Source organism: Macaca fascicularis, chromosome 12, assembly GCF_037993035.2.
Source record: "Macaca fascicularis isolate 582-1 chromosome 12, T2T-MFA8v1.1".
NCBI classification, from domain to species: Eukaryota; Metazoa; Chordata; class Mammalia; order Primates; family Cercopithecidae; genus Macaca; species Macaca fascicularis.
In genome coordinates this window covers 69,922,468-69,950,269 of record NC_088386.1, presented here as the reverse complement: position 1 = coordinate 69,950,269, position 27,802 = coordinate 69,922,468, and the positions used below count along the sequence as shown (strand labels likewise).

Here is a 27,802-nt window from a genome sequence, read left to right as displayed (position 1 = left end):
AGAATACAGGGCAACAGAAGCTCTTATTCTTTGCTGATAGGGATGCAAAATGATAGCCACTGGAAGACAGTTTGGCAGTTTCTTAGAAAACTAAACATACTCTTACCACATGATCCAGCAATTGTGCTCCTTAGTATTTACATAAAATTAGTTGAAAACATGTCCACACAGAAATCTTCACATGGATGTCTACAGTAGGTTTATTCACAATTTTCAAAACTTGGAAGCAATCAAGATGGCCTTCAGTAGTAGTATATTCAGACAATGGAATATTATTTAGCACTAAAAGAAATGAACTATCAAGTCATGAAAAGACATAGAGGAACCTTAAATGGATATTACTAAGTAAGTTCAAGAAGACGATCTTACGAGGTCACATACTATATGATTCCAATGATATGACATACGGAAAAGGCAAAACTATGGAAATAGTAAAAAGATCAGTGGTTGTCAGGAGTTGGAGGGACGGTGGGATAAATAGGCAGAACACAAGATTTTTAGGGCAGTGAAACTATTTTGTATAATACTATGATGGTGGATACATGTCATTTTATAATTATCAAGGGCCATAGGATGTACTACATCAAGAGTGATCTCTAACTTGAACTATGGACTTTGGGTGATAATGTTTCAGTGTAGGGCCATCGATTGTAACAAATGTACCATTCTGGGGCTGGGATGTTGATAGTGGGGGAGGCTATGCATGTGTGCTGATAGGGGCTATATTGGAACTCTGTACTTTCTGTTCAATTTTGCTGTGAACCTAAAACTGCTCCAAAAAATAAAGTCTCTTTTAAAAAAGAGTTTTAGGAGGGGAATTCATAATCAGATTTAAATTTGTAATAGATTGGCCGTAGTGACTCATGTGGGTAGAAATAAAGAATAAAAATGGGTGTAGGAGAACAGTTAATGCAATGGTCTAACTAAAGATGGTGCTAGTTTAGTCTAAGGTGGCAGCAAAGCAGAAGGTGAAAACATGCTGCCCCTAGAGAAGGAAATAAGATTCCCGTAAGTGTAATGAACTGTTTGCCCTTAGTTTCCTCATCTATTAAAGGAGAGAAGAGGAGTATAGGGGTTAGAAGACAGCCTATCACTGAACCAAACTTAAAGCAAACAGAATCAACTGAGTACTTGAGTCAGACATCTTTTCTTTTGTAATGTCAACCCTGTATTAGACAAGAGCAGTATCAGGCAGATGATGGTATTTATGAGAGAACTTTGAACACATAACTTCCTGAACACTTAAAATATAATGACCCACTTCTTTATTAACCTAATTGTGCTGATAGTGACTAGTAAATATGATAATGTAACCAAATACCAAAATGGACATTCTAGAAACTCAAAAATACTTCGTGTTATTTTCAGTTGGATTTTTCTTTTGTTTATATTTGCAATTTTGAGTCTTGGTAATCTTTATGTAACCTAAACATAAAGTTTTATAAACTTTAGGAAGATATTACTCATGTATAAAGTTCATAATATATAATGCAATATAGTGTTCAAAATGTTATAATGTTCATAATATACTAATAATTCTATTTCATTGCCACTACCTCATTCTTGTTTCTGTTTTCACTGAGTAAACAGAAGTAAACAATGAGAGAGATTTCAGACCCAGAAACAGTATACCCTAAGGTTTTAGTTCTTTTATCTTATTCTCTAATCTCCCAAAGAAGCTCTTCTAAAAATATATCTTATTAACGTAAAAGCCTATTAAGGAGAATGACCCTAAAAATGCTAGACAATCAGAGCTACAAGCTCACTGGTTAGCCAAGTCTTGACGAAGAGCATGTTTGAGTTTACCAAAAGTACATTTGCAGAACTAATATACTGTATTGACAATGTGTAAATCTAGACATTTTTCTTGTTAGAGCTGGTTAATATTTGCCTTAAGCACAAACAACTTACCACTTGAGGTATTTTTCATGACTAAAGAAAAATCTACTTTCTTGATGTAACAGACAAAATGATTTGACGGTACTACATAATTATAATAAATATAAATCCATGTATCATTCTAATGTTTCATTCTTTATATATAATTGAATACTTAGTTATTGTGACAAAAAGTTACTATGGCTAAAGAAAATATGCAAGTACATCACCTGAAATAACACCTGTATCCCACGATACATGAATCCAATTCCAATGCTGTTTTCTTTCTGAGTATTTCAGCAACACTGTATGTAGTTTAATAGTCAAGATATCACTTGAATACTATCCAAGAATAATCAGATCTGCTCAAATTAGGTTTATATAATTTACCAAGGTGATGGATTCTGACTTTGAAGATTGCTGACCACTGATCACTAAGAACTAATATTAGCTGACCATATGATCACTAACAACTAACATTTGACTGATAAATTTGAATTTCATCTTTTGTACACTGAGGAAAGAGATTAACAATTTTCTCCACATCAAGATGCTTGTTTTGAAGGATTGATTCCATCTCTCTGAATAGTTCTTTCTCCAGTTTCCTCATGTTGTCCAACATTATTTTGGCTTTTTCCTAAACAATTAAAAATATAAAGATAAATACATATACACATACACATAAATCTAACCAAATTCAACCCACCTCTACAGATAAGGATTGTTCATTCTGGCATCTAATTGTGGTTTGGTTCCCTTTTTGTTCTTTGGAGACAGAAAGAATGAAATTCTTTGGGAAAATCATTGCTCTAGATTGAGTTAATGCATGAATACCAAGTTATTTTTAGTAGAAAAGACAAAAACAATTATGAGAGTAGTTTATAAGTAAAAAACATAAAAGACAACAAGACAACAGAAAATCTCATATGAACTGTCTATGTGGAAGGCTGCTGAAAACTGAGGCTGAAATATTTTTATCAATTTAGATCTTTTACGTTTAAAACCAGTATTATCAGATTAATAAAACAGAACAGTAATGTTCAGGAAAAAATCAACTAAAAGAAGACATTTCCTCTATTACTTCATCTTTATTTCAAAAAAGGGAGAAAAAAGGTCCATGATTCTTACAGAAAGTAATTTCTAAATTGTTGATGAATCACCATTATCAGTTATAAGGTACTTATTTAGAGAAAAAGTATGTAAGAAAAAACTTGGCCAGGCACCGTGGCTCAAGCCTGTAATCCCAGCACTTTGGGAGGCCAAGGCGGGTGGATCATGAGGTCAGGAGTTCGAGACCAGCCTGCCAATATGGTAAAACCCCGTCTCTATTAAAAATACAAAAATTAGCTGGGCGTGGTGGCGCACGCCTGTAGTCCCAGCTACTCGGAAAGCTGAGGCAGGAGAATCGCTTGAACCTGGGAGGCAGAGGTTGCAGCGAGCCGAGATCACACCACTGCACTCTAGCCTGGACGACAGACTGAGACTCTGTCTCAAAATAAATAAATAAATAAATAAATAAATAAATAAATAAAGTCACTAGAAAGTGAGCATACTTTTTTTTTTTTTTTTTTTTTTTTGAGATGGACTCTCACTCTGTTGTCCAGGCTAACGTGCAATGGCACACTCTCAGCTCACTGCAACCTCCACCTCCCAGGTCCAAGCAATTCTCCTGCCTCAGCCTCCTGAGTAGTTGGGATTACAGACGCCCGCCACCATGTCCGGCTAATTTTTATATTTTTAGTAGAGAGGGGGTTTCGTCATGTTGGTTAGGCTGGTATCAAACTCCTGACCTAAGCTGATCTACCCGCCCTGGCCTCGCAAAGTGCTGGGATTACAGGCGTAAGCCACTGCACCTGGCCTGTGAGCATAATTTTTAAAATTTGAACCATTATGGGGCAGAACTCTACAAAACAAATAACCTTAACATGGACTTCAATATGAAATTGTATGCAGTTTTCATCTGAGGAAACACTACATTTCATATTAGTGAGAAAAAAATGGGTTTTGTCTATAAATGGTATTGGAATAATTAGTCACCTTTTTGGAAAACAGAGTTAGAATCCCTACTTCATGAAAGATACAAAAGTAAATTCCAGATGGACTAAAGAACTAAATTTTTAAAAAACACATATATGCTAGAAGTTATATTTATACTGAGGTGAGGCAGGCCTTTTGAAACATGAAATCAAGGTGCCTTACAGCAAAAGACTAATAAATATAATTGACTAAGTTTAAAATTTTTGTCTGACAAAAAAGTTAAATGTCAAACAATAAACTGGAATAAAATTCTGCCTTATTACAAACAGTTAATATTCACATATTTTTGCCTATTTAAAGCAAAAAATAAAAAAAACAAAAATAACCCAAAATCAATGGAAAAACAGCCTAAGGGAAAAAATAGACAAGAAATTTAAAACAAAATACTCATGACCAATAGACATAGGAGAAGGTTTCAATCTTACTAGTAATCAAGAAATGTAAATTAAAACTACCAGTAGGATTGACTCTCCCTAAGACACAAAAGAAGTTATTTACAGAGCCAGGACCAGAACCCAGCTCTTTCACTCTTCTTCCCTCAAATTCCATTATCTTTCCACTACTCTATGTTGTCAATCAATATTTTATGATTTTTAAGTAAAGTCTAAAATAGTTACAGCTTTAGAATTTTTATTTAAAAATAAAAATGTAAATAAAAATTTTCAAGTAAAAATAGGAAGTCTGGCAGAGCTTGTTGCTTTGAGCCTAAGTGAAATAGGTGAGGGAAAAAAAAAACACATAGCAACAATGCCAACACTGCAGACAAAAATAAATTATTACCTGGAGGAAAATTCATTTAATCAGTTTCAGTGTGAATAGAATGTAAATGTATATGCCTTGACAAAGTAAAAGAAATTATAGGCAAGAAAAACCAGGAGGTAGAAACAGACGAGAAAAGATTTAAGATGGTTAATGTTTTATTTCATTGCAGGGGGTCAACGGATGGATGGCTTTAGGCAGCCTTTCTATTCCCTTCTTACCTCTTATTTTTCTTTAGCAAGCTGAATAGGTATAGACATTATAAAATGACCTATCTATCTATACCAGAAAAAAATAAATCCTTATTTCTAGAGAAGAGAGTTTGAGTGATATATTGCTCTTCTATAATGCTTACATTTTAAAATAATGAGGATGTATCACTTTTTAAAAACTGAAACTAATTATTATTTTAATTCTCTGAGGTTTTAAGTCACTTTCAATTAATTTTAATCTAGGCCTGTATGATTAAGAACATTACATTAAGAAACCAGGTCAACCGCTATCTGGAGGCTTTGTAACTTTTGGTGTGGGATATATACTAAGCAAGTTACTTAAACTCTCCTAGACTCAGACACTTTATCAGCAAAGTGGGAATCAAAATAGTACCCATTTCATAAAGTGGTTGTGAAGATTAGATAAAGTAAACCCTGTAAAAGTACTATGTAAGTGCTCAACAAATGTTAGCTATTGTTATTATGTTTAATGTACTAAATTTCTCTATAAGATTCACAATACATGTATTCATAATCAAAGATAAAAATAATACAGCTCTACTATAGTCTGAGCATCTAAACTAATCCTAAACCTATTTTTTATAAGAAGGTAGGAAAGCTGATACTCCAAAGTTCAAAATACGGATTGAATCAAACTTTATACTTAACGATATAACAAAGAATATAAACTATCTTACCTCATTATTATGTACCACTTCCAATGCCTGTTGATGTTTTTGGTAGAGTGGGTGTCTTCTGTCAGGCTTAACATGTGACTTCTTTTTAACTAGATCTTCAAGTTCAAATGTTGGTGAACTGGTATCCAATAATTGTGAAATATGTGGCACAAATATGAAAGGCTTAAAAACAGATCTAGAAGAAAGAGTCTTTATTAAATTATCATGTCAATATATAAAAATATTCAGTGTTATTCTAAGTCTTCCAAGATTCTCTCTAATTAGAAGTTTCTGTTTTTTTTTTTTTTTTTTTTTTTGAGACAGAGTCTTGCTCTGTCGCCCAGGCTGGGGTGCAGTGGCCGGATCTCAGCTCACTGCAAGTTCCGCCTCCCGGGTTTAGACCATTCTCCTGCCTCAGCCTCCCGAGTAGCTGGGACTACAGGCGCCTGCCACCTCGCCCGGCTCGTTTTTTGTATTTTTTAGTAGAGACGGGGTTTCACCGTGTTAGCCAGGATGGTCTCGATCTCCTGACCTCGTGATCCGCCCGTCTCGGCCTCCCAAAGTGCTGGGATTACAGGCTTGAGCCACCGCGCCCGGCCAGAAGTTTCTGTTAATGTTAATACTAACTTGTTCCTGTCACATTAGTTATACCCATGCCTGTCTTCTCTGATACACCGGGATCTCCTTGGGGGCAGGGAACCATACTTTTTTTAGTCTTGTGTTCCCATGAACCTAACAGAGGACCTGGCACATAAACAGAGTCAGCAAAGTAATAGTTTGTCTTTCCTACTTCACATTCCACAGGTGGAGGATAAGAACAACCATTAATGTTATAGACTGAGGATTAGGACTTGGGGTGAACATCAGTGCCAGTGTCAGTAAGGAGGACACATGCTGGGCACAGTGGCTCATGCCTGTAATCCCAGCACTTTGAGAGGTCAAGGTGGGAGAATCTCTTGAGACCAGGAGTTCAAGAACAGCCTTGGGCAACATAGCCAGACCCCATCTCTACAAAAAAATTAAAAATTAGCCAGGCATGGTGGCATGCACCTGCAGTACCAGCTACTAGGGAAGCTAAGGTGGGAGGATCACTTGAGCCCAGGAGTTCAAGGCTACAGTGTGCTGACTGTGCCACTGCACTCCATTCTAGCCCGGGCGACAGAGCAAGGACCCATGTAAAAAAAAAAAAAAAAAAAAAAGGAAGACTCAAATGTTTTATTCCATTTTCTTGAAGATATTTTTAATAATATGAAAGGCTGCTACACTAAGAGATAGTGAATATAAAATCATTTCTAAATGTAATGTGCATTTCGTGAGATACTAGTGACTTAAATCAAGATAGTCAACGAAAGTATTACCTAAAATATAACTGGACTGGATGCAGTGGCTCATGCCTGTAATCCCAACACTTTGGGAGACTAAGGCAGGTGGATCACGTGAGGCCAGGAGTTGGAGACCAGCCTGGGCAACAAGGTGAAATCTTGTCTCTACTCTACGAAAAACACAAAAATTAGCCAGGCATGGTGGTGTACGCCTGTAATCCCAGCTACTAGGGAGGCTGAGGCATGAGAATCTCTTGAACCTGGGAGGCAGAGGTTGCAGTGAGCTGAGATCATGCCATTGCACTCCAATCTGGGTGACAGAGTGAGACTCTGTCTCAAAATAATAATAATAATAATTAAACTGAAACTATTGATATTTTAAGTTTCATATGTATTTTCTAGATATGAGTGCATAAGTAAATCTTGCACAACTACATCATTTAACCTTTGTACTGTTATGAATTATCTAATATCATATCTGAAATCTGAGTAAGAAAATCTACTTTCTTTTCTTGACAATGTTAAATCTATTTGTAGGAAGAAGGAGTAGGGATAACGCATACAAGAAACTATACACATTTCCTCCCCATAAAAACAGAACAGTTACGCATATGTGGATGTTGCAGATTAAAGCCTGAACAGAAAATATATTAAAAATTATCATCCTAGTTGTACAACAAAAATTTATCCTGACAAAATTACTAACATACTAATGACTTTACTCCATCCCCTGACCCCTTGCTGGTTTATAGTATTTTGTGGTTCACCTCTCAGGATCAGGAGTCCCTGTAAAGAAGTGAATGCAAGGAAGGCTGGAGTCTTGAGGTAAAATAGAAACCATGCTTGCAGTGGTCAGGAATTCTCCCTCCATATTAATGCCACTTGGTTTATCTCGAAGAATTTCCATCATTGTTTCAAAAGTTATATTTCCTAGGGAAATAATTTTTAAAATCATCAAATACATATGCATATACAGATGCCTTGCAAATATGAACTGCTTTCTCTACTGATAATATATGAGTTATTAGTCTTGACATAAATTAAGAGACTGACTATAAACAAACTTTGTATCAACTACAATTAGATTCATTCCACTATCACAAGAAAGGTATTTTATTTCTAATATAAATATGCAAAGTCTCAAAGCCATTGTAACAGGTAAAAAAATCCTAGAAAAAGGAATTAATAATGCAAAAATATATTCAATCCCATTGCCCTTACAGAATTTTTTTTTTTTTTTTTTTTTTTTTGAGACAGAGTCTTGCTCTGTGAGGCTAGAGTGCAGTGGTGCGATCTTGGCCCACTGCAATCTCTGTCTCCTGGGTGATTCTCGTGCCTCAGCCTCCCAAGTAGCTGGGACTACAGTCATGTGCCACCATGCCCAACTAATTTTTGTATTTTTGGTAGAGACAGGGTTTCACCATGTTGGCCAGGCTGGTCTTGAACTCCTGACCTCAGGTGATCCTCCCCAGCTTGGCATCCCAAAGTGCTGGGATTACAGGTGTGAGCCACTGCACCCAGCCTATGCCTGGCTAATTTTTAAATTTTTCTGCAGAGATGGGGGTCTTGCTACGTTGCCCAGGCTGGTCTCGAACTCCTGGCCTTAAGCAATCCTCCCCCATCAGCTTCCCAAAGTGCCAGGATTACAGGAATGAGCCACTGTGCCTAGTCTTTTGTCTTTAATTGAAAAAATTCAGTAAATATAACATAGTTACTGATGATTTGGATTTAAGTAGACCATTTTATTATTAGTTTTCTATGTATTCCATCTATTCTTTGTCTCTTTTTCTCCATTCTTGTCTTCTTTTTAACTTATCAAGTATTTATTACTACAGTTCTCCCATCAGCTTATTATTTATACACTTTAAAAAATCTTATTACTTTCTCTTGATTGACTACAGTTGGCCTTAAATTAGTTCTTTACCACTTACCAATTAATGTAAGAAGGACCCCTACATAACTTAGCTCCAATTACTGCCTATCTTTTGTGCTATTCTAATGCATTTTAATTTCTACTGTGTTCGTCTGGGTCTTCTGAGAAGCAGATGCCACAACATGGGATCAAATATTTTAGGGGAAATGCCTGTGACAGAAAATGGGGAGGGAACCTGGAAAGCCTCAGAGAATCATCAGACTATGATACAATCTGAAGTCTGAGTTTAGTAGAGAAGGAAGAGAAGTTGGAGAAGTATCCCAGGCTGCCATGCCATCTAAGAAAAGCCTGGCCAGGCTGTCAAGGAGTCCTTGATCCACATTAGCCATTAGAGGAGTCCTGTGTATTCCTAGAATGGGCCTGCCTTTATCTCCCTGCCACTCTCAGTCACTGGCCAAAAGCATCCTGTGGAAAATATAGTGCTCCATGAAATCCATGCACAATAGACTTTAAGCACTGCAGCTATGGCCGTTGGTTAAGAAGTTATTATTTTCAACAATGTTTGTTTAGTTTTACCTATGTATTTACTGTTTCTGCTGCTCTTCATCTACTACTGCGTACCTTGCTTCTATCTGCCTGAAGAATGCCCATTAGCATTTCTTTTAGTGCCAATTGTCTAGTAATTCTGTTTTATTTCACCTTTATTTTTAGAGGATATTTTCACTAGCTATACAATTCTAAATTAGTAGTTATTATCTTTCTCCATCACCTTAAAGTTGTCATTTTACAGTCTTTAGAATTCCCTCCCTTCTGTTGAAAAGTTAGCTGTCAGCTTTATATTTGTTTCTTGAAGATACTTTTTTTCCCCTGGATGTTTCAGATTTTTCTCTGTCTTTTTTCCCGCTCAGAAATCTCACTATGATGGGCCTAGGTGTGGGTTCCTCTTGTTTGTCCTTCTTGGGATTTGTAGAGCTTCTTGAGGCTGTTGCTTGATGACTTTTATTAGTTTGGGGAAATTCTTGGCCAATATCCTTCAACTATTGCTTTTGCCCTTCCCTGTTTTCTCTCTCCTTTCCTGTTGAGTCTCCAATCTTATGTGTATGAGACCTTTTCACTGAGTCCTATATATGCCTCTCAGATCCTTGTCTATATTTTCTAAACTTTTATCTCTGTTTGAATTGGAATCTTTTCTACTGATCTTCCAGTTCACTAATGTTTTTCTTCTGTTATACCTAATCTGTTGTTAAATCAATCTATTGAATTCTTAATTTCAGTTATAATTTTTCAGTTGTATTATTTCCATTTGGGTCTTTTACAGACTCCAGTTCCCTGATGAAATTCTCCATCTTTTCATCTAATTCTTTTGAATACATAATAGTAATTTTAAAGTCTGTTTCCAATAAAGCTAATGTGTAGACAGCCTACATGTCAGATTCTACCATCTACTTTTTCTCTTGGTTTTCAGTCATTTGGTCTTATTTCTTAGCATGCCTGATACTTTCCAACTGAAGGAAATGTTATAGAGGCTCTACGTGATACTTTCTTTCACAGAGCATTTAATATTCTTCTGGCAACCAGATAGAATATACGTAGATTACCTTGATCCAGTGTTGAGACTAGTCTATCCCTTGTTTGTTCTTACTCTTCCTAAGGAGTAGCATTTCTGGGATCTCAATTGAAAGCTCAGGGGTATTTCCCAGGTACCTTCTTGGTTGGCCCTCCAATCAAATTTTTGTCCCTAAGGCCTTGTGAGACTGCAAAAAATCTCTGCTTAGCTTTTAGGGCGCCTAGCAGCTACTTTCTGCTTGATTTCACAGTGTCATGTCTCATCCTACCTACGTGCTGCTTAGAAGTTGGCAATTGCATTAAGAAACTGTGATATTTAGAAAGTCAAGGTCTTCTCAATGTGTAAAGTCTTCTCTCAGTCTTCAGGATCTAGGCTCCTCATCTCTACTCTTTTGTGTGCTCTTTTGGGTATTCATCCATGTCTTCCAACAACAGGGGTTTTCTCCCTCCAGATCTCATAGTTATTCTTGGAAGGAAGTTGGTCTAACACCAGCTACTCCTTCATAACCAGCCCTGTGCTTTTTAACACTCCACTGTACTATTATGCCTCCCATTTATTAAATACATCAATCTCTTTTTACCCTGAAGTAGTACCAATTTCTTAATAACAGTAATGAATGTGGTGAATCCAGGTAACAAGTACAGTTAAAAAAAAAAACAAAACAAAACAGGGCAGGTATGGTGGCTTATGCCTGTAATCCCACCAGTTTGGGAGCCTGAGGCAGGATTATCACTTGAGCCCAGGAGTTTAAGACCAGCCTGGGCAACATGGCAAGTGTGCCATCTATTACCAAAAAAAAAAAAATTTAGCCACATGTGGTAATGCATGCCTGTAGTTCCAGCTTCTCAGGAGGCTGGGGCAGGAGGACTGCTGAAGCCCAGGAGATTGAGGTTACAGTGAACTATGATCGTGCCACCACCCTCCAGCCTGGGCGACAGTGCAAGACCCTGTCAATCAATCAGTCGATCGATCACAAAACATAGTTTCTGCCAACAGATATTTTTAGATACTTTATATGGAAATGTTTAATTATTATATTTCAATTAGTTCTAAAAAAACAAAAAACTTTCACTTATCATGGTTGATTAACCACAGATATCTCCTTCCTCTCTCTCAAAACCCTAAAATGACAGTAAAAGAATAAAAAAAGAAGTAACTGTTAAAAAAAAAAGAGCGCATGAAAAGCAAGAATCTCCACTCCCTGCCCCACTATTCCCATAATTGGGAATTAAAAGAAAAAGCTCACGGCAAGCCTGTATCCAAATTGTAACTCATAATATTTCAAATTAAAACTGACTTCCATATAAAATAATATAATGTTCTGCCCTCAGTTAATTATGCAGGTTACCAACTATTTTATGTTAATGACAACAGATTTATACAAGTCTACATTGTCTTATCCAGTTTCTCCACAATATAGCCATTACTTCAAAATCAAGAAAAATAACTTATTGAATTTATAGATAACTTGTTACAGAAGCAATATATTTCTGTTAGTTTTGAAAAACACAGTAAAGAAGGTGTGCCTAAAAGCAGCCCTTAATATTAAAACTAAACAATAAAGCAAAAACCTGCCATCCACACCTATATATCAGGCACACAGTTTCAACACCTAGTAAGCCTTTAAAATGATTCAAATCCAAACTCCTATAAATGGCAAATTTTAATAAAAACAGTGTCAGAACCATAATACTGTGATAATACAGGTATTATGAAAATATTTTCTGTATTCAAAACCTACAATTCTCAAAATGAAAGGAGGATTTACATGATCACTTGAGTAGGATAGCTATAAGTAATCCACTAGCAAGCATTGAATAAGTACTGAGACTACAGTGGCAGGGTTCAGTAAAATAAATGCAAAACACAGGGTGTAATTTCATTGCAATTTAAGCTAGTTATTTAAAATACATGAGTGAATATAGATTCAATTTGGATATACATGCAGCACAGTTAATAGCTATCAGGTAGGGATAGTTGGAAAGAAGAGAGGCAGGCTGTTCTATCTAGAAAAATCATAGGAAAAATTAACTATAATGTACTGGTAGACAATTTTCTGTGAAAGTATTAGAAAGATATTCTTTTGTCAAAGCACAGAAAGCTAGATGAACTATACTTCACACTTGAGAAAAAGTAAGTTTCATGTCAGATGCATCTATTCCTATAATCATGTATGCAATTAAAATCTATGATTCAGTTATTCTTAAATATAACTGAATTATAATTATGATGCAGTAGCTAATTGGTTATAATTATTTCTATCTTTTTTCTTCCTTTTGTCCAATTACCCTAAACCTTAGAATTCTTGGCATTTTCCTCTCCATCTTAATTATGCATTGTTGTTCTTCGTTTTTAAAGAATATCTGCTAAATGTATTTCCTGAGCCTTTAAATTTATTACTAGCAAAAAGTACACAACAGTGATCTTTGTTAAACTATCTGCAAATTACAATTTAATTCAAATCAACTAACAATACTTTAATTTATTCAATACTTACTAAGCACACACAACATAGTGAATTAGGTGCTGAGAGAAAAATATGACAAATAAGAAAGTCCATTTTTTTCAATTTCATAGAGAAGAGCACAAACACTGGTGGTTTCTTCATTTGTAAAATGAAGATATCTATTTCACATGGTTGCTTAAAGAATAATATAATTAGGCCGGGCGTGGTGGCTGATGCCTATAATTTCAGCACTTTCAGCACTTTGGGAGGCCAAGGTGGGCGGATCATGAGGTCAGAAGTTTGAGACCAGCCTGGCCAACAAAATGAAACCCTCTCCCTACTGAAAATACAAAAAATTAGCTGGGCGTGGTGGCGGGTACCTGTAATCCCAGCTGCTTGGGAGGCTGAGGCAGGAGAATCGCTTAAACCCGGGAGGTGGAGGTTGCAGTGAGCTGAGATCTTGCTACTGCACTCCAGCCTGGGGGACAGCGCGAGACTCCACCTCAAAAAAAGAATAATATAATTAAATCATTTAGTACAGTATCTGGCCCTTGATAAAAGCAGTTAATAAATGGGAGTAGGTGTTGCTGCAACAGCCACTCCTGATCTACTTTTTTTTTTTTCTTTTTTAAATTTTGAGTTCTGGGATATGTGTGCAGGACATGCAGGTTTGTTATATAGGTAAACGTGTGCCATGGTGGTTTGCTGCACCTATCAATCCATCACCTAGGTATTAAGCCTCTCATGCTTTAGCTATTTTTCCTGATGCTCTCCTTTTACAATAAGTCAAAAATTAAAATCCTTAGTATAACATGCTTTAGCATTTTCTACATACTTATCTATCTACATGGGGGAAAAAGATAGTTTAGATAACCTATTTGTAAAACTATAAACTAACATTAAGAAACTTTACAGAAAACTTTTCATATTATAACATGTTCTTTTGGAAATTAAAATATAAATAAGATATTAACTGCTTTGAAAACAATAATGTAAAGGCATTCTACAAATATTCTGTCAACTTTTTCCTTTTCTTATACTGAGATTGGATTTATTTAAATAGCTGTATTAGCACCAAACAACATTAATAATAAAAAGTAAAAGAAACATATATACAGGGGAATGTGCTTATAACATCATGTAAAAAAATCCTTCGCCACTTCCTGTGTACCTATCAATTAAAGACTGAAAATATCCAACAGCATCAGCTTTATTCTAGAATCATTTTTTTTTTTTGAGACGGAGTCTTGCTCTGTCCCCCTGGCTGCAGTGCAGTGGCGCGATCTCGGCTCACTGCAATCATACTCTATTTTTGCTACAGGTTTGAGTTAATATCTTGAATTTCAAGTGGATAGGAGTGCCTACCTCCTGAGACTACTCCTACCCCACGCTGCACCCTCAATCACCACCACCTTTTGGGTAAAGTTCTAAACCCAGGAAGGGAAGAGGATGAGTTGTCCTCTCAGACAAAGGGAGATGCAAATCATCCCTCTGGGATGGTTAGGTTATTATCTCAGAGGAGTTGATTCTTCTAAAATGGAAAACTACACTCTCTACCCTCAAATCTTCCATCTAGCCTGTCTCTACAAATGGCATTTCCAACTGTTCACTGGTTCCCAGCAGAAACCTGGTATTCATTTGTGACATCTCTCTCTCTCTAACCTTCACTCCAATTAATTAAGTCCTGTCCATTCTGCCACCAAAGTATATGCCAAATCTGTCCACTTTGCTCCATCTCCATGCCACCACTGCCATTTCTGGGCTGGCTAACCTTTATGAAAATTAGAGAAAGGAGCCTCTTCTTTGGGGCAGACAGTGGGGCTGGATTTCAGCCCCACTTGCCCCCTTGTGCAGGGCATGATTCTCCACAACCTTGCTTGGTGGCCCTGGACCCCAGACCAAGCCATCCTGTACTGTTGTAATCAATTCCTTAATGTTTTGGCCACACCCTCATAATAATTAGCATATAATTTGTTTAATGAGCCGGGCGCAGTGGCTCAAGCCTGTAATCCCAGCACTTTGGGAGGCCGAGACGGGCGGATCACGAGGTCAGGAGATCGAGACCATCCTGGCTAACACAGTGAAACCCCATCTCTACTAAAAAATACAAAAAAAACTAGCCGGGTGAGGTGGTGGGCGCCTGTAGTCCCAGCTACTCGGGAGGCTGAGGCAGGAGAATGGCGTAAACCCGGGAGGCGGAGCTTGCAGTGAGCTGAGATCCGGCCACTGCACTCCAGCCTGGGCGACAGAGTAAGACTCCGTCTCAAAAAAAAAAAAAAAAAAATTTGTTTAATGAATACATGAGAAGCAAATATCTATCACTGACTGATCCATCTCAGAGTAGTTGCTTTCTGACTGCTTTATAGAACCATTTACCAGCCAGGCACAAGGACTCGCACCTGTAATCCCAGCACTTTGATAGGTCAAGGTGGGCAGATGGTTTGAGCCCAGGAATTCGACACCACCCTGAGCAATATGGTAAAATCCTAGCTCTACAAAAAAATACAAAAATTAGCCTAGCATGGTGGTGCACACCTGGAATCCCAGCAACTCGGGAGGTTGAGGCACGAGAATCGCTTGAACCCAGGAGGCAGAGGTTGCAGTGATCTGAGATCACGCCACTGCACTCCAACCTGAGTATCAGATCGAGACACTGTCTCAAAACACTTTTTTTTTTTAACAGAAACATTTTATCCTTCAAGTGAAGGAGGGTATATTCGTCACATTTTTTATTAGTAGCATGACCCTTTTAGCAACTATCTGCCACTCAGTAATCTAAATAAAACTTACTTTGCTGGAATTATTCAGAAGCAAAGGAAAAAAATACATTGGAAGTTATTTTTTAAGAGTTAATAATAACCCAATATGAAAATGGGAAAAGGATACATTAATAAACAACTTACAAAGTAATTACAAATTTTCAGTAAATGTAAGAATATATCTAATTTCACTAAAAAAAAATTAAAATTATAACATGCCATTTTTTTCTTTTTTCTCTTTGTGGGTACATAGTAGGTGTATATATTTACATGCCATTTTGCCTACAAAATTTATAAAGGTTGAAAAAACCCTCTATTGATAAGCATGTTAGAAAATGGGTACTCAAATATTGTTGGCAGTAATTTAAATTTATGTAACTTTTCTGGTGGTCATTTAACAATGTGTTTCAAAAACCTTCAAATGTGCATAAGCTTTGACTTGACATTCTACTTCTACAAACTCATTTTTAGAAAATAGTCATGGGGCTGGGCATGGGGCTTGGCCCGGTGCAGTGGCTCACGCCTGTAATCCCAGCACTTTGGGAGGCCGAGGCGGGCGGATCATGAGGTCAGGAGATTGAGACCACGGTGAAACCCCATCTCTACTAAAAATACAAAAAATTAGCTGGGCGCAGTGGTGGGCGCCTGTAGTCCCAACTACTCGGGAGGCTGAGGCAGGAGAGTGGCGTGAACCCAGGAGGCAGAGCTTGCAGTGAGTTGAGATTGCACCAGGGCACTCCAGCCTGGGCAATAGTGTGAGACTCCATCTCAAAAAAAAAAAAAAAAAAAAAAAAAGAGATTGTTCTGTTCTGTATATATTGAAACAGAATGATCTACATTATATATTGCTAACCCATCTACACTGTATATTGCTAACTAAAGTTATGTGGAGAAAAGTGTAAATAGCATGAATAGCATACTATCATTTCTGTAAAAAAAGAAAAATTACATATTTGTTTCATTAAGCATATATCATCTCTGGAAGAACACATAAGGAACTACATACGGGAAAAAAAACTGAATATACCGGGACAGGGTAGGAAAGAGAGACTTCATTGTATAATCTTGTGTACTTTTGAATTTTGAATCATATGAATATATTAATTTTTATAAGTAAAATAATATCATAGAATATTAAATGACATGGGAAGGAGTTCTACTTTCAGTGTGGCTAAGTGAGCTCCTATCAGGTCAACCGTCCTGCAGATAACTATCAACTTGGGACAAAATACAGAAAAACAACTACCTGAAGGCTCTTTACAATTAACAACCGAAGTAACATTCTGGAGGAAAGGTGAAAGTTGGGAGACAGAATGAAGCATAGGGTAAGTTTATTTTTGTTATGGCTTTAGCTTGAGGGAAGCCCGTGGTCAATGCTGTGTCATTCTATGCAGGCTGCAATAGAAAACCTTGGTGTTTCTGGCCTGAAGAACCAGACCTCAACCACAAGCAGTAGAAAGGGAGGGGGCAGGCTGGGTGCGGTGACTCACGCCTGTAATCCCAGCACGTTGGGAGGCCTAGGAGGGTGGATCACCTGAGGTCAGGAGTTCGAGACCAGCCTGACCAATATGGTGAAACCCCATCTCTACTAAAAATACAAATATTAGCCGGGCATGGTGGCATGCGCCTGTAGTCCCAGAGTGAGCTGAGATCGTACCACTGCACTCCAGCCTGGGTGACAGAGCAAAACTCGGTCTCAAAAACATAAAAAAAAAAAGAAAAGAAAAGAAAGTGAGGGGGCAATCACATAAAAGAGAGTCAGAGAGAGAGAACCCCCAAATTCTGTGTAAAAGAACTGCCCAAATCTCCATCTGATTGCTGATTAAGCATGTGTGGGGCAGACGGCAAACAGCTCAGCTAAGGATAAAAGAGCTAAACTGAAATTTGAGTTGCCAACCAGGAGACAGAATTTGCAGGCTGAGTACAACCAACTAAAGTATGTGCTAAAACAAGAATTATCTATTTGTTCTTAGGTGAGTTTGGTGGTTTGTAGCTTTCAAGGAACTGGTTCATTTCCTCCATGTTACTGTATGTCTAATCATAGTTTTGAGCCATCTTCTGTGGGCTAGATTCCCATGTCAGTTGTTTACAAAACCTTTCTGCAGTGCTCTTTTACTGTCCTAAAAGAGCGCTATCCAGTGGCCAGTATGGAAACTGAGCAGTTGTCTACTCTATAGGTTAGCTCTCAAAGGCTTTGGTATGCTATTTAGGGTCAGATACACCTATGTACAGCTTAGGGTAGGCCCAGGTATTTTTATACAACTTCATGGGATTTCTTTCTTGAGCTACCTCTGCTTCTCAATTCTCCCTAACATTCTGGCTTCCAGGGATCCCCCTTCCAGGTCCTCTAGCTAGAACAACAGAGCCTTGGTGGTCTCCCTTCTTTGCCCAACTGCGTCCCACATCTGGGTCTGCCTCTGAGGCCAAGAGGCAGGAAAACAGAGAGAGGGCAAAAAGCAACAGAACTTCTCCTATGGTCTTTGGACCACAATTCCTCTAGTGGGAGAGAATTCCCTTCCCTTAGAGTTTAGATGCCTCCCAGCAGCTGCTACCATCATCACATAACCATCACAAGATTGCAGATTCAGAACTGGAGTTTGCCTGGGAGCTGGGATGAGACAGAAAGCAAGCAGCAAAAAAAATTAATTAATTAATTTAATTAAATAAAAATTCCCAGGAGATTTCTCCCATGCTGTGTCTTGTTGGTGTCCACCTTCCCTCTCCTCAGACAAGAAAAAGAAGGTATCTCTTGGAGCTCTTTCTGTTGACACCCAGTACATAGTTCTGGGATTCATGCTGTTTAACACTAGGCTGGATGAAATGAGAAAAACAACAACAACAACCACAACCATGAAACTCACTCCTGGATCATTCCTGCTTTGACTGCTTTTTTTGCCCTGCTGACTGCTCCTTTTTACTTTTAAGACTCCTCAGAAAGCTCCTCCATGCATTCTTTCCAGATTTTCAGTTATATTCAGAGAGAGAGAGAGACAGAGTAGAGTTTACTTATTCCATCTTACCTGCAACCAGAACCAGCCTCCATTAAATGTTAATGAACTATACTCTAATTATTTAATTTTTAATTTTTAAAAATTTTTTGAGACAGAGTCTGGCTCCGCTGCCCAGGCTGGAGTGCAGTGGTGCAATCTCGGCTCACTGCAACCTCCGCCTCCTGGGTTCAAGCGATTCTCCTGCTCCACCTCCCAAGTAGCTGGGATTACAGATGCCTGCACCACACCTGGCTAATTTTTGTATTTTTAGTAGAGACGGGGTTTCACCATATTGGCCAGGCTGGTCCCGAACTCCTGACCTCAAATGAACTGCCCTCCTTGGCCTTCCAAAGTGCTGGGATTACATGCATGAGCCACGGCGTCCAGCCACTCTTTATAATTATTATTATAAAGATGCTAGACATGCTTAAGGATTTTTTTAAAACTTGAAAGTAAAGAATAGAGAAATGGGAGTTATACAGAAAGAACCAATGGAACTTGTAGAGATTAAAATTATAATAACAAATTAAAATATTACTAGATGAGATTAATAGCAGATTAAATGCAGAAGAAAAGATGAGTGAACTTGAGGACATAACAGTAGAAACTATCCTAATAGTCGTAGAAGTTACATCTTCACCTGAACCCCCATGTAACAAATATTTTCAATGGCAAATACATGTAGATTCATTATAGCAGATTTCCCATTTGGATAGGAAATTTGAGTAAAATATAAATATTTGTCATATCAAATATTCATATAATGGGTATAGAAATACAGGTATGCTGGGATCTTGTCTGGTTTACTGGTTATAAACCAGTGTTTGTTTCTCACCAGCTAGCTCCAGGTGAGCTCCCAAAATAAATATGGCTCAGAGTTCAATCTCTTACAAGAAACTGTATTGATCCACATCCTGGAGCAGCAGGCAGCTCAATTCCATCCTAAACTCTGGGTAGGGAGTGGACTAGCATTTTTCAGACTCGTAGCCTTAATAAGGAGTCCAGTTCCTGTTCCCCAAATGTTGATCTTTTTCAATTATACACATACATTCTCATGGATGTTAACACTCTAGCGTCTAAGGTGTATATCTGGTCCAGAATCCCCCAACTGACACGGAGATAAGGAGGATTGTGTGGGCCCTCTCTTCATTTTTGGTACCTGGTGATTTTCTCTTCTTGTATTTGAACTTAGCTATATATGTCTTTAACGTTTAAATGTTTTATCCAACATTTCTCAAGTTTTGGAGTGGAAAGAGGGAATTTGAATATCTGCTCAGTTTGTCTTCTGGCCAGAAATTCTATATATAAGAAAATAATCGATAAGAGTACTACCCAAAAATAAATAACAGCAGCAGCAGCAATAGTCAAAGAAGCCTGTCTCCAGGTTGCAGTGAATTCTCAGAAGAAAAGTAATCTCAATTTTGTTTTAAGAATATTAATAAGAACTGAAAAAATGCATCTGAGCATGGAAAATCTGAACTTTACCTTCAAAAGAATCATGACCCTTTCACAATCGTATAATACTTATCTCAAAAAATAGCTTTATGATAAATAAATAGTTTTCATTTTAATAGAACAATCTTTTTACTAATTATAATTCTCCAAAATAGATTTTGTCATTCCCATATTACATCTACACAAAATATAGTTTGTCATCCTAATATTATTTATATGATAAAATTACCTTTGTGCTTCTTTAGAAGCTTGTAGCCTTCACAGTATCTGCCTGATGAAGTCATCATCTTGGCTGTGTCAAGATAGGAATATGCTGCAGCAAAATCAAACTCCTTTTTACCATCCCACCAACCTTTCCGCTTAGCATAGTTTCTCATGTCTGGGTGTTCCCGGTCTATCTTGGTTGTTATGGAAAGCTGATTAGAAATATTACGAACTCCCTCTATTTTCAAAGAAGAGGAGAAAGAAGAAAAGTCATATTTAACATAAAGCACGTATCTGTACATTATGATGCCTACTCACTATGTAAACGTAAATATAGACTTCTAAATTTTGTGCCATGGGCATCTATTACATATTTAAAAAGATAAACGAATTATTTTTAAAATTAAACTTATTTTGAGATAATTATGGATTCACATGCAGTTATAAAAAAATAATACTGAGAGATACTGTGTACCCTTCACCCAGTTTCCCCCAATGGTAACATCTTGCCAAACTGTAGTATAACATCACAACCAGAATATTGGTATTGCTATAGTCAAGATGAAGAATACTTCCATCACCACAGGGATCCCTCATGTTGCCCTTTTATAGCCACACCTGTTGGGAGCAAGCCCCCCAAAATCTGGCCATAAACAGGCTCCAAAACTGGCCATAAACAAAATCTCTGCAGCACTGTGACATGTCCATAATGTCTACATTGTGCCACTACTTACTGCAGCCTCGACCTCCTGGGTTCAAGCTATCCTCCCCACCTCAGCCTCTTGAGTAGCTGGAACTATAGGTACACGTCACCACACTCAGTTAATTTTTGTATTTTTTGTGGAATTGAGGTCTCACTATATTGCCCAAGCTGGTCTCACACTGCTGGGCTGAAGTGATCCTCCTGCCTCAGCCGCCCAAAGTGCTGGGATTATAGGCATGAGCCACCATGCCCAGCCAATAATTTTCCATCTAATAAATAATTCCCTGTCATTTAACAATTTAGTTATTGGGCCTAGTTAGTAATAGAAAGAGAAACCAGTTGGCTAAGTTAATCTACAGCTAGACAATGAGACCCAATGAAGGTGTTCATTTTAGATGGCCAGGTGGGGCTTTTTCAACAAAATGTATTTATTAATTTCTCTCTTGCATGTAGTACATTTAATAAAATAAAAGTGCTCAATGGTATTATCAAGCCAATTATCACAAAAAGAAAACTTCTAACTACAATGTTATATATTAATAAACATATATGCAAAACATAAGACAAAATGTCCATCAAAACAACTGGTAATGATCTGTTTTGAAAAATAACACCCAAATCCTCCAAAGTTCAAGGCTACCTTCATGAAGCCTTTCTGAACTCCTCTAGCTCACAATAATAACCTTTCTGTTCTCTAAATGTTCAGAGCATCTATGTGTCTGTATCATTCATGCACCATTTAACATTTTCACACGTGTATCTTATCTCTCTAGTAAAATAGGAGTCCAGGAGTTAAATACCCAAGATGGACATGATTATGCTTAAACATAAGGCTATGTTCTAGTGACGAGATTCAAGATAAAAATATTTAAATTCTAGGTCTTTCATTTACCACCTTAAATCACTTTACATCTCTGGCTTTCCTCACTTGAAAAATTAGAGGAATATATGATCACAAAGGAAATGAGAATGAAAAATCAAAGCATTCTAAAACAATTAAATAATGTTTTATTCAAAGATATCAAACTTCTGTGTTTTACTATTGTATCAACATAGCTTTTCCAACCACCAACTCACAAACACCTGTCTTTAACCCCACTCTCATTTCCTCACCTCCACACTAAAATAAGATTTTGGAGTGCAGCCCAAAGTTTAATGGGGAAGAAATTGTACGGGATTATTAAAGTGAAAAAGTACGATGAAACGGCCAAGAGCTGCAGCAAAGAAAGTATATACAGGTTATATGAAATTCATATTCCCAGAGGTAATGCTACCTTTTTATATTTTTCAAGAAAGCTCTTTATGGCACTTTTTCCATTGTTCTTTCAAATTTTTAAATTTCCCTTACAGTTCAACCCTTCATTATACTAGATTATTAATCTTGGAAGCATTTAAATGCAGTATCTACAGGTAAGGGTATATTTTATTAATTGCAAAAACAAGTTAAATCACAAAAAGTTGTCCATACCTTGTACTTTTTCTGCTGCCCAGTACTTCCCTGCAGTCTCCAGAATCCAGGCTTCATTCCTATCAGCTATTAGGAAACTGTTGTGATAGCTAAATACCATCCTACCCTCTGTGCAATTTCCACCCTGGCCATATTTTTCTAATAAGTCAACAATGACATTGAGGGCTTTTTCAGCTGTATCAGCTCTTTCAAGGCCAAGTCTAAAACAAAAATATAAAGTTCTCAGATTAAAATAAATTTCCATTATTTTTCTTAAATAATTTCATGCTCATGAGATTTTTTAGATTTCCCCAAGTAAACTTTCTTCCAAGTTAACAGATGAAATGACATCTAACTTTAAAATTTTTCCTTCTGAAGTCAGTTTGGAATCATGGAAACAAAGTTTCTAGAGTCAAACAAACCTATCAAATTTGAAGTTGGTAATTCACTGTCAAGTTACTTTATCTCTGAACCTCAGATATCTCTTTTGTAAAATGAGCACGATAGCCCATGAGGTTATTGTGAGAATTAGTTAAGGTGTGATTAAAATATGTTAGGCACTTCCAATGAATCATAATTTCCTACTTCTTCCCTTCTCCCAAATAATAATATCTGAAAGCTGGGCATGGTGCCTGTGCCTGTAATCCCAGCTACTCAGGAGCTGAGGCAGGAGAATGACTAGAGGCCAGGAGTTCAAGACAAGTGTAAGCAACATAGCAAGACCCTAGTCTCTGAAAAAAAAATTTTTTTAAATTAAAAATTAGCCAGGTGTGGTGGCATGTGCCTTTGATCCAAGCTACTTGGGTGACTCAGGTGGGATGATTGCTTGAGCTCAGTAATTCAAGGCCATAGTGAGCCATGATCACACCATTATACTCCAGCCTGCATGACACAGTGAGATCTCATCTCAAAAAACCAAAAATTAATTAATTTAAAAAACCAAACAAAACTGAGAGTCATGAAATTGCATGCCGGTACTTTAAAACATTTTGACACAAACTGCAAAGCATCAAAGCCCCCTCAAAAATAGGAAAAGAAAACAAGTAAGAGTTACACAAAAATTACGAATTAGAAAAGGTCTATAGCATGAAACGTAACAAAAAATAACCTGACAAGATCCATTCCTAATAGTGCTTCTTCGTCACAAACTTCTTCTCTTCCCCATACAGCTTCATTCCCAATGCAAACTCCATGCTCATTGGCTCCCATTTCTGCCCCCCACAACCATGCTGGGCGACTCAGGACAACAGCATACGTTTCAGGAACTTGATCAATTTCTATATACGTACACTGTAAAAAAAAAAAAAAAAAAAAAGTCATAGCAAGAACCACAAAACCAGAAAGTTATCAAAATCCAGAATTTAAAAAAATCAGTCAGAAGACAAGACTGTTATGAAAGAGGTAAAGGAAATATAAGTAAATTGAAATTTTCAATAATAAAAGCATTACCCTTAAAACATATCCAGAATAACCCTAAAGTATTTATTCATTCAAATATTTGCTGAGCATTTCCTATTATAAAACATTCTGCCAAGAGATATGGTAGTTACAAAGATGAATCAGATAAAGATCTCACTTTTGAGAAACTAAAACTGGTACATTAATTAAGATAAAATAAAGTATAAAGTATTAGGGTCATGAAGTGAAGACAAGGTGCTACTGAAGCTCAGGAGAAAGATGGTCTCTAGCCGTAATATCTTGAAACATTTTTGTAGATGTGTGAGTTGAAGCTTAAGGAAGTAGTTCTCAACCTCAATATCCAGTGTTTCTTAATTAGTGATATAAGTACCCATCTGGTAGCCTTCAAATACAAGAGTTTTGTCATAGGAATCTCACATCACATTTTGAAGTCATCTATTAGGTATGTCCACAGCAATGAAAAGAATGAGAACCACTGGTTTACAGGACAGGCTAGATTTATATCTGAAGAAATAAAGTGGAAATGGTATCACAGATGAATAAGTGGTCTTAGCAAAAGAAAAAAATATGACATAGGATACAGAAAACAGTCTAATATTTAATATGTTTTAATATTAGAATATCAATAAAATAAAATCTAAAAAGTATGAATTAGCAACAATAGCATAATTTGAAGCTCTCATTTTAAGTTCCACATTAAATGGGTTTTTAAAATAAGTTTTTAAAGGATCCTTTAATTAATGTGTATACTACCAAGTGACTGCATAAAATGTATATTGATAGTGTTAACATAGGGCCTAAAAAACCTTTTTTGATGTGTCATAAAACTGTCATTTCCAGAGTCTGGGATGACTTTCCTATTCTACATCAAGAAGAACCTATACCAATTCAGAATCAGAATCCTTTTTGTCCATCAAATTCCAGCTAACTCCAAGCCGCATTAAATGTTCCTTCTCTTCTGCTGCCACAGCATGCTACTCTTACTTAAATTTAGCATTTAAACCACCCAGTTTTATAACGGGGTATAATGCATACACATCTTATTCCTATACTAGACTCTAAGCTCCCGGAATAGTCAGAGTCTTGACAGCTGACTTTAAATCTCTTGCCCTATCTAACATGCTTGCATATGGAGAGCATTCAAATATTTATTCAAAGAATGGATAATTTTATTATTATTTCAACTTCCTCCAAATCACTGAAATAAAAGATTACGGTTTATTTCTGACTCATTTATTTTTCAAATGTAAATTCCTCAATTTTAACTTTTATAGTTTCTTCCAAGTTCCTATTTATAGAAATAACTTTATGATATTTTTTAAATAACTTTATGATATTGCTAACAAAACATTTATTTCACCTACCTTAAGATGTTCTCCCAGGTTATTATGAACTGCAGCAGGAAAATAAACTACCTCTTGTACTTCATCACAGAGTCTATCTGAATTTTTTCCAAAAATAATCCTGTTATCGACTGTTGCTGGAGGTAATGCCACGAACGTGTCACAGGAAAAAGGTTCCATTTTTTAAACTAAAAATTATACAGATGTTTTAAAATTTAAAAAAAAAAACACCTTTAAGTATATAAAAACAAACAATTTTACTCAATGACCAAAGGATATTATTGCCATATTTAATTAAGGATGTTCATTAAAGCTTTGATTTTTTAATTTTTATTTTTTGGAGACAGGGTCTAGCTTTTTCACCCAGGCTGGAGTGCAGTTATACAATCAGGGCTCACTGCAGCCTGGAACCCCTGGGCTCAGGAGATCCTCCCTCTTCTGCCTCCCAAAGCCCTGGGATTACAGGCATGAGTGACCATTCTTGGTTGTTCATTAAAGTTTTACATTTTGTATACTATAGCCTAAAAATCAATAAGACTATGACTTGGGACTCAATCTTGTACTACAACTCAATAAGAAAATGGCAATGAAAACTACCTTCTTACAGTTTATAGTTCACATTTATTCTCTAAGATCTTTCTCTCCTAAAGTCTTCCCTGAATTTCCTTTCACCATTTCCACATTTGGAAATCCCTGTACCTAGCTCTACTGTTGTAAAGGCTAGATTCTACTACATTTGTGTATATATAAGTCCCTTTACTGGACAATGAGATCCTTGAGGGCTGGGAGTATGTCTTACTAATCTTTGTATTCTCATTGCTGGAACTTGTCTTTTGGAAAAAAATCTTATGTGCCCATGCTTCCTCAAGGGAAGGAAGAAGGGGTCTTATTTGAGCTGGGAAATAATACACACAGATTATAATTCTGATGAGACTGAAATTCTGAAACAGACTCATTGATTCAGACAAAAATATGTCAATATAATTTCAAATTGTTGGCATTTCTAGAAGAAAGTTCACATATTTAATTTATAAATCGCAATTATATACTTTAATATCTAGGTTACCTCTTCAGTTGTAATTTGGAAAATCTTAGATCTTCACTTATAATAGAACACCTAAAGATCCTTATTTCGCTGCCAGAATGGACACATTGTTTTACAGAGTTTCCTTCTTTCCTTTAATAATGACAAAACCTTAGAATGGCTTTACACAGGCAGATGCTAGCAATTTAAAAACAAAATTTAAATATAATAAATGTTTCCTTAAAAAGAAAACAAAATGAGTAAAGAAAAACTTCAGCCTGAAACTCCTAAGGGTTTTCCTGTTCTCCTAGTGAGAAGTCTGATGTCTTGATGGCTTCTGTTATTTTCTTTCTGTGTTTCAATCCTTATGTCCTGGATCTCCTTCTATTTGTGTTTTATAGTTAGTTCCATCACTATATAATTTTGGCAGACTATTTAATCTCTCTCTTCCCTATGCCTTCTGCCTCACCAGTAAAATAAAAAAGACACTGTTTGATGGGCTGTTAGAACTTAATAAGGCAACATGTAAAGTGTTTTGCACAGTGCATAGAACATACTAGATATTCACGTGAAAGCTGTTGTTGTTATTTGGTAAGAGAGAAAATTTCTCATAAAGTCTTATTCTTTTTTTTTTTTTTTTTCCCTGACAGTTTAACTCTTGTTGCCCAGGCTGAGTGCAATGGTGCAATCTCGGCTCACTGCAACCTCCGCCTCCCGGGTTCAAGTGATTCTCCTGCTTCAGCCTCCCGAGTAGCTCAGATTACAGGGGCGCGTGCCACCACACCCGGCTAATTTAGAGTAGAGACGGGTTTTCACCACGTTGGCCAGGCTGGTCTACGAACTCCTGACGTCAGGTGATCCACCCACCTCGGCCTCCCAAAGTGCTGGGATTACAGGCGTGAGCTACCGCGCCCGGCGTAAATTTATTCTTAACATTACCCTGATAGAGAGCTTGGTTGGTGGGTCACCTGCTGCAGAAGCAGCCACGTCCACTCAAAAACCTGGAGTCCCAAGGTCCATCAAGCTGCAATAGGTAATCTGAGCTGCCTAACTGGGGTGGTAGGGAAAGCTAAGGAAACTTGCCGCCTGGTTAGAATGGCACCTAGCCCACTGAGGAGGTGAAGCCTTGAGAGATTTTACTAACTCCTAACGTGTATTCGTCATTCAGTAAGTCTTTATTGAACGTCTTTCGGCGCCAGCACCGTACAGCTGGGGCAAGGGCCTCCGTTCTTGCAAAGCTGTCTCATTCTATTTCACGCGCTCTTAGTTCAGCGGGCGCTTTCAGAAACATATCGTTGGATTCTCGCAAACATACTACAGTTAGGGCAGGAATTATTATCTCCATAACAGAGATGAGAAAAACAGTGCAGAAAAGTTTTTGCAGCTCGAGTCAGAGTTCACAGAAAGTAATGGGCTCGAGCTTCAAGCACCTTTGGTCGAAGGGCCGCCGCGGTCCACCCCGCACCCCGGCCCTGGGCGCTCAAATCGCAGCCAGCGCAGCTGGGCTCTGGAGCCCCTCGGTTAAGCAGTACCGCCCCACAGTTGGGTCTTCCCGGTTTCTGTCTCAACTATGCACGCCCGTCCCCCGTGCACGCCCCTCACCTGGCCTCCAAACTACCCGAAGTGACAGGTGGACGGAGGGAGGATTGGCCAGTGTAGGCATCAATTGCCGGAAGCTGTTACCTTT

General features: G+C 37.4%; 1 protein-coding gene across 2 annotated transcripts; it reads right to left on the bottom strand.

Moving 5' to 3' along the window:
• Nucleotides 1–182: 182 nt before the first annotated feature.
• On the bottom strand, nt 183–27,802 carry SCRN3 (secernin 3). Of its 2 annotated transcripts, XR_012421244.1 has the most exons (9): nt 27,718–27,802; nt 25,113–25,279; nt 23,438–23,619; nt 22,351–22,550; nt 20,205–20,417; nt 7,653–7,815; nt 6,922–7,055; nt 5,585–5,759; nt 183–2,515 (listed from the first exon to the last, which is right to left on the bottom strand). XR_012421244.1 is itself a non-coding variant. In XM_005573518.3 (8 exons), exons 2-8 carry the CDS (start codon nt 25,269–25,271, stop codon nt 2,345–2,347), a joined length of 1,263 nt encoding a protein of 420 aa, XP_005573575.2. In that variant the 5' UTR covers nt 25,272–25,279; nt 27,718–27,802; the 3' UTR covers nt 183–2,344. The 2 variants fall into 2 exon arrangements, 1 of the variants encoding a protein (XP_005573575.2); XM_005573518.3 differs by lacking the exon at nt 6,922–7,055.

Excerpts from the sequence above, each read along its gene's own strand:
- SCRN3 (XM_005573518.3), bottom strand. The coding sequence starts at position 25,271 with ATGGAACCTTTTTCCTGTGACACGTTCGTGGCATTACCTCCAGCAACA. Across the intron at positions 22,551-23,437 it reads TTAGGAATGGATCTTGTCAG|ACTTGGCCTTGAAAGAGCTG; the intron begins GTTATTTTTTGT and ends TTTTTGTTTTAG. Across the intron at positions 20,418-22,350 it reads GGCAGCAGAAAAAGTACAAG|AGGGAGTTCGTAATATTTCT; the intron begins GTATGGACAACT and ends CTTTGAAAATAG.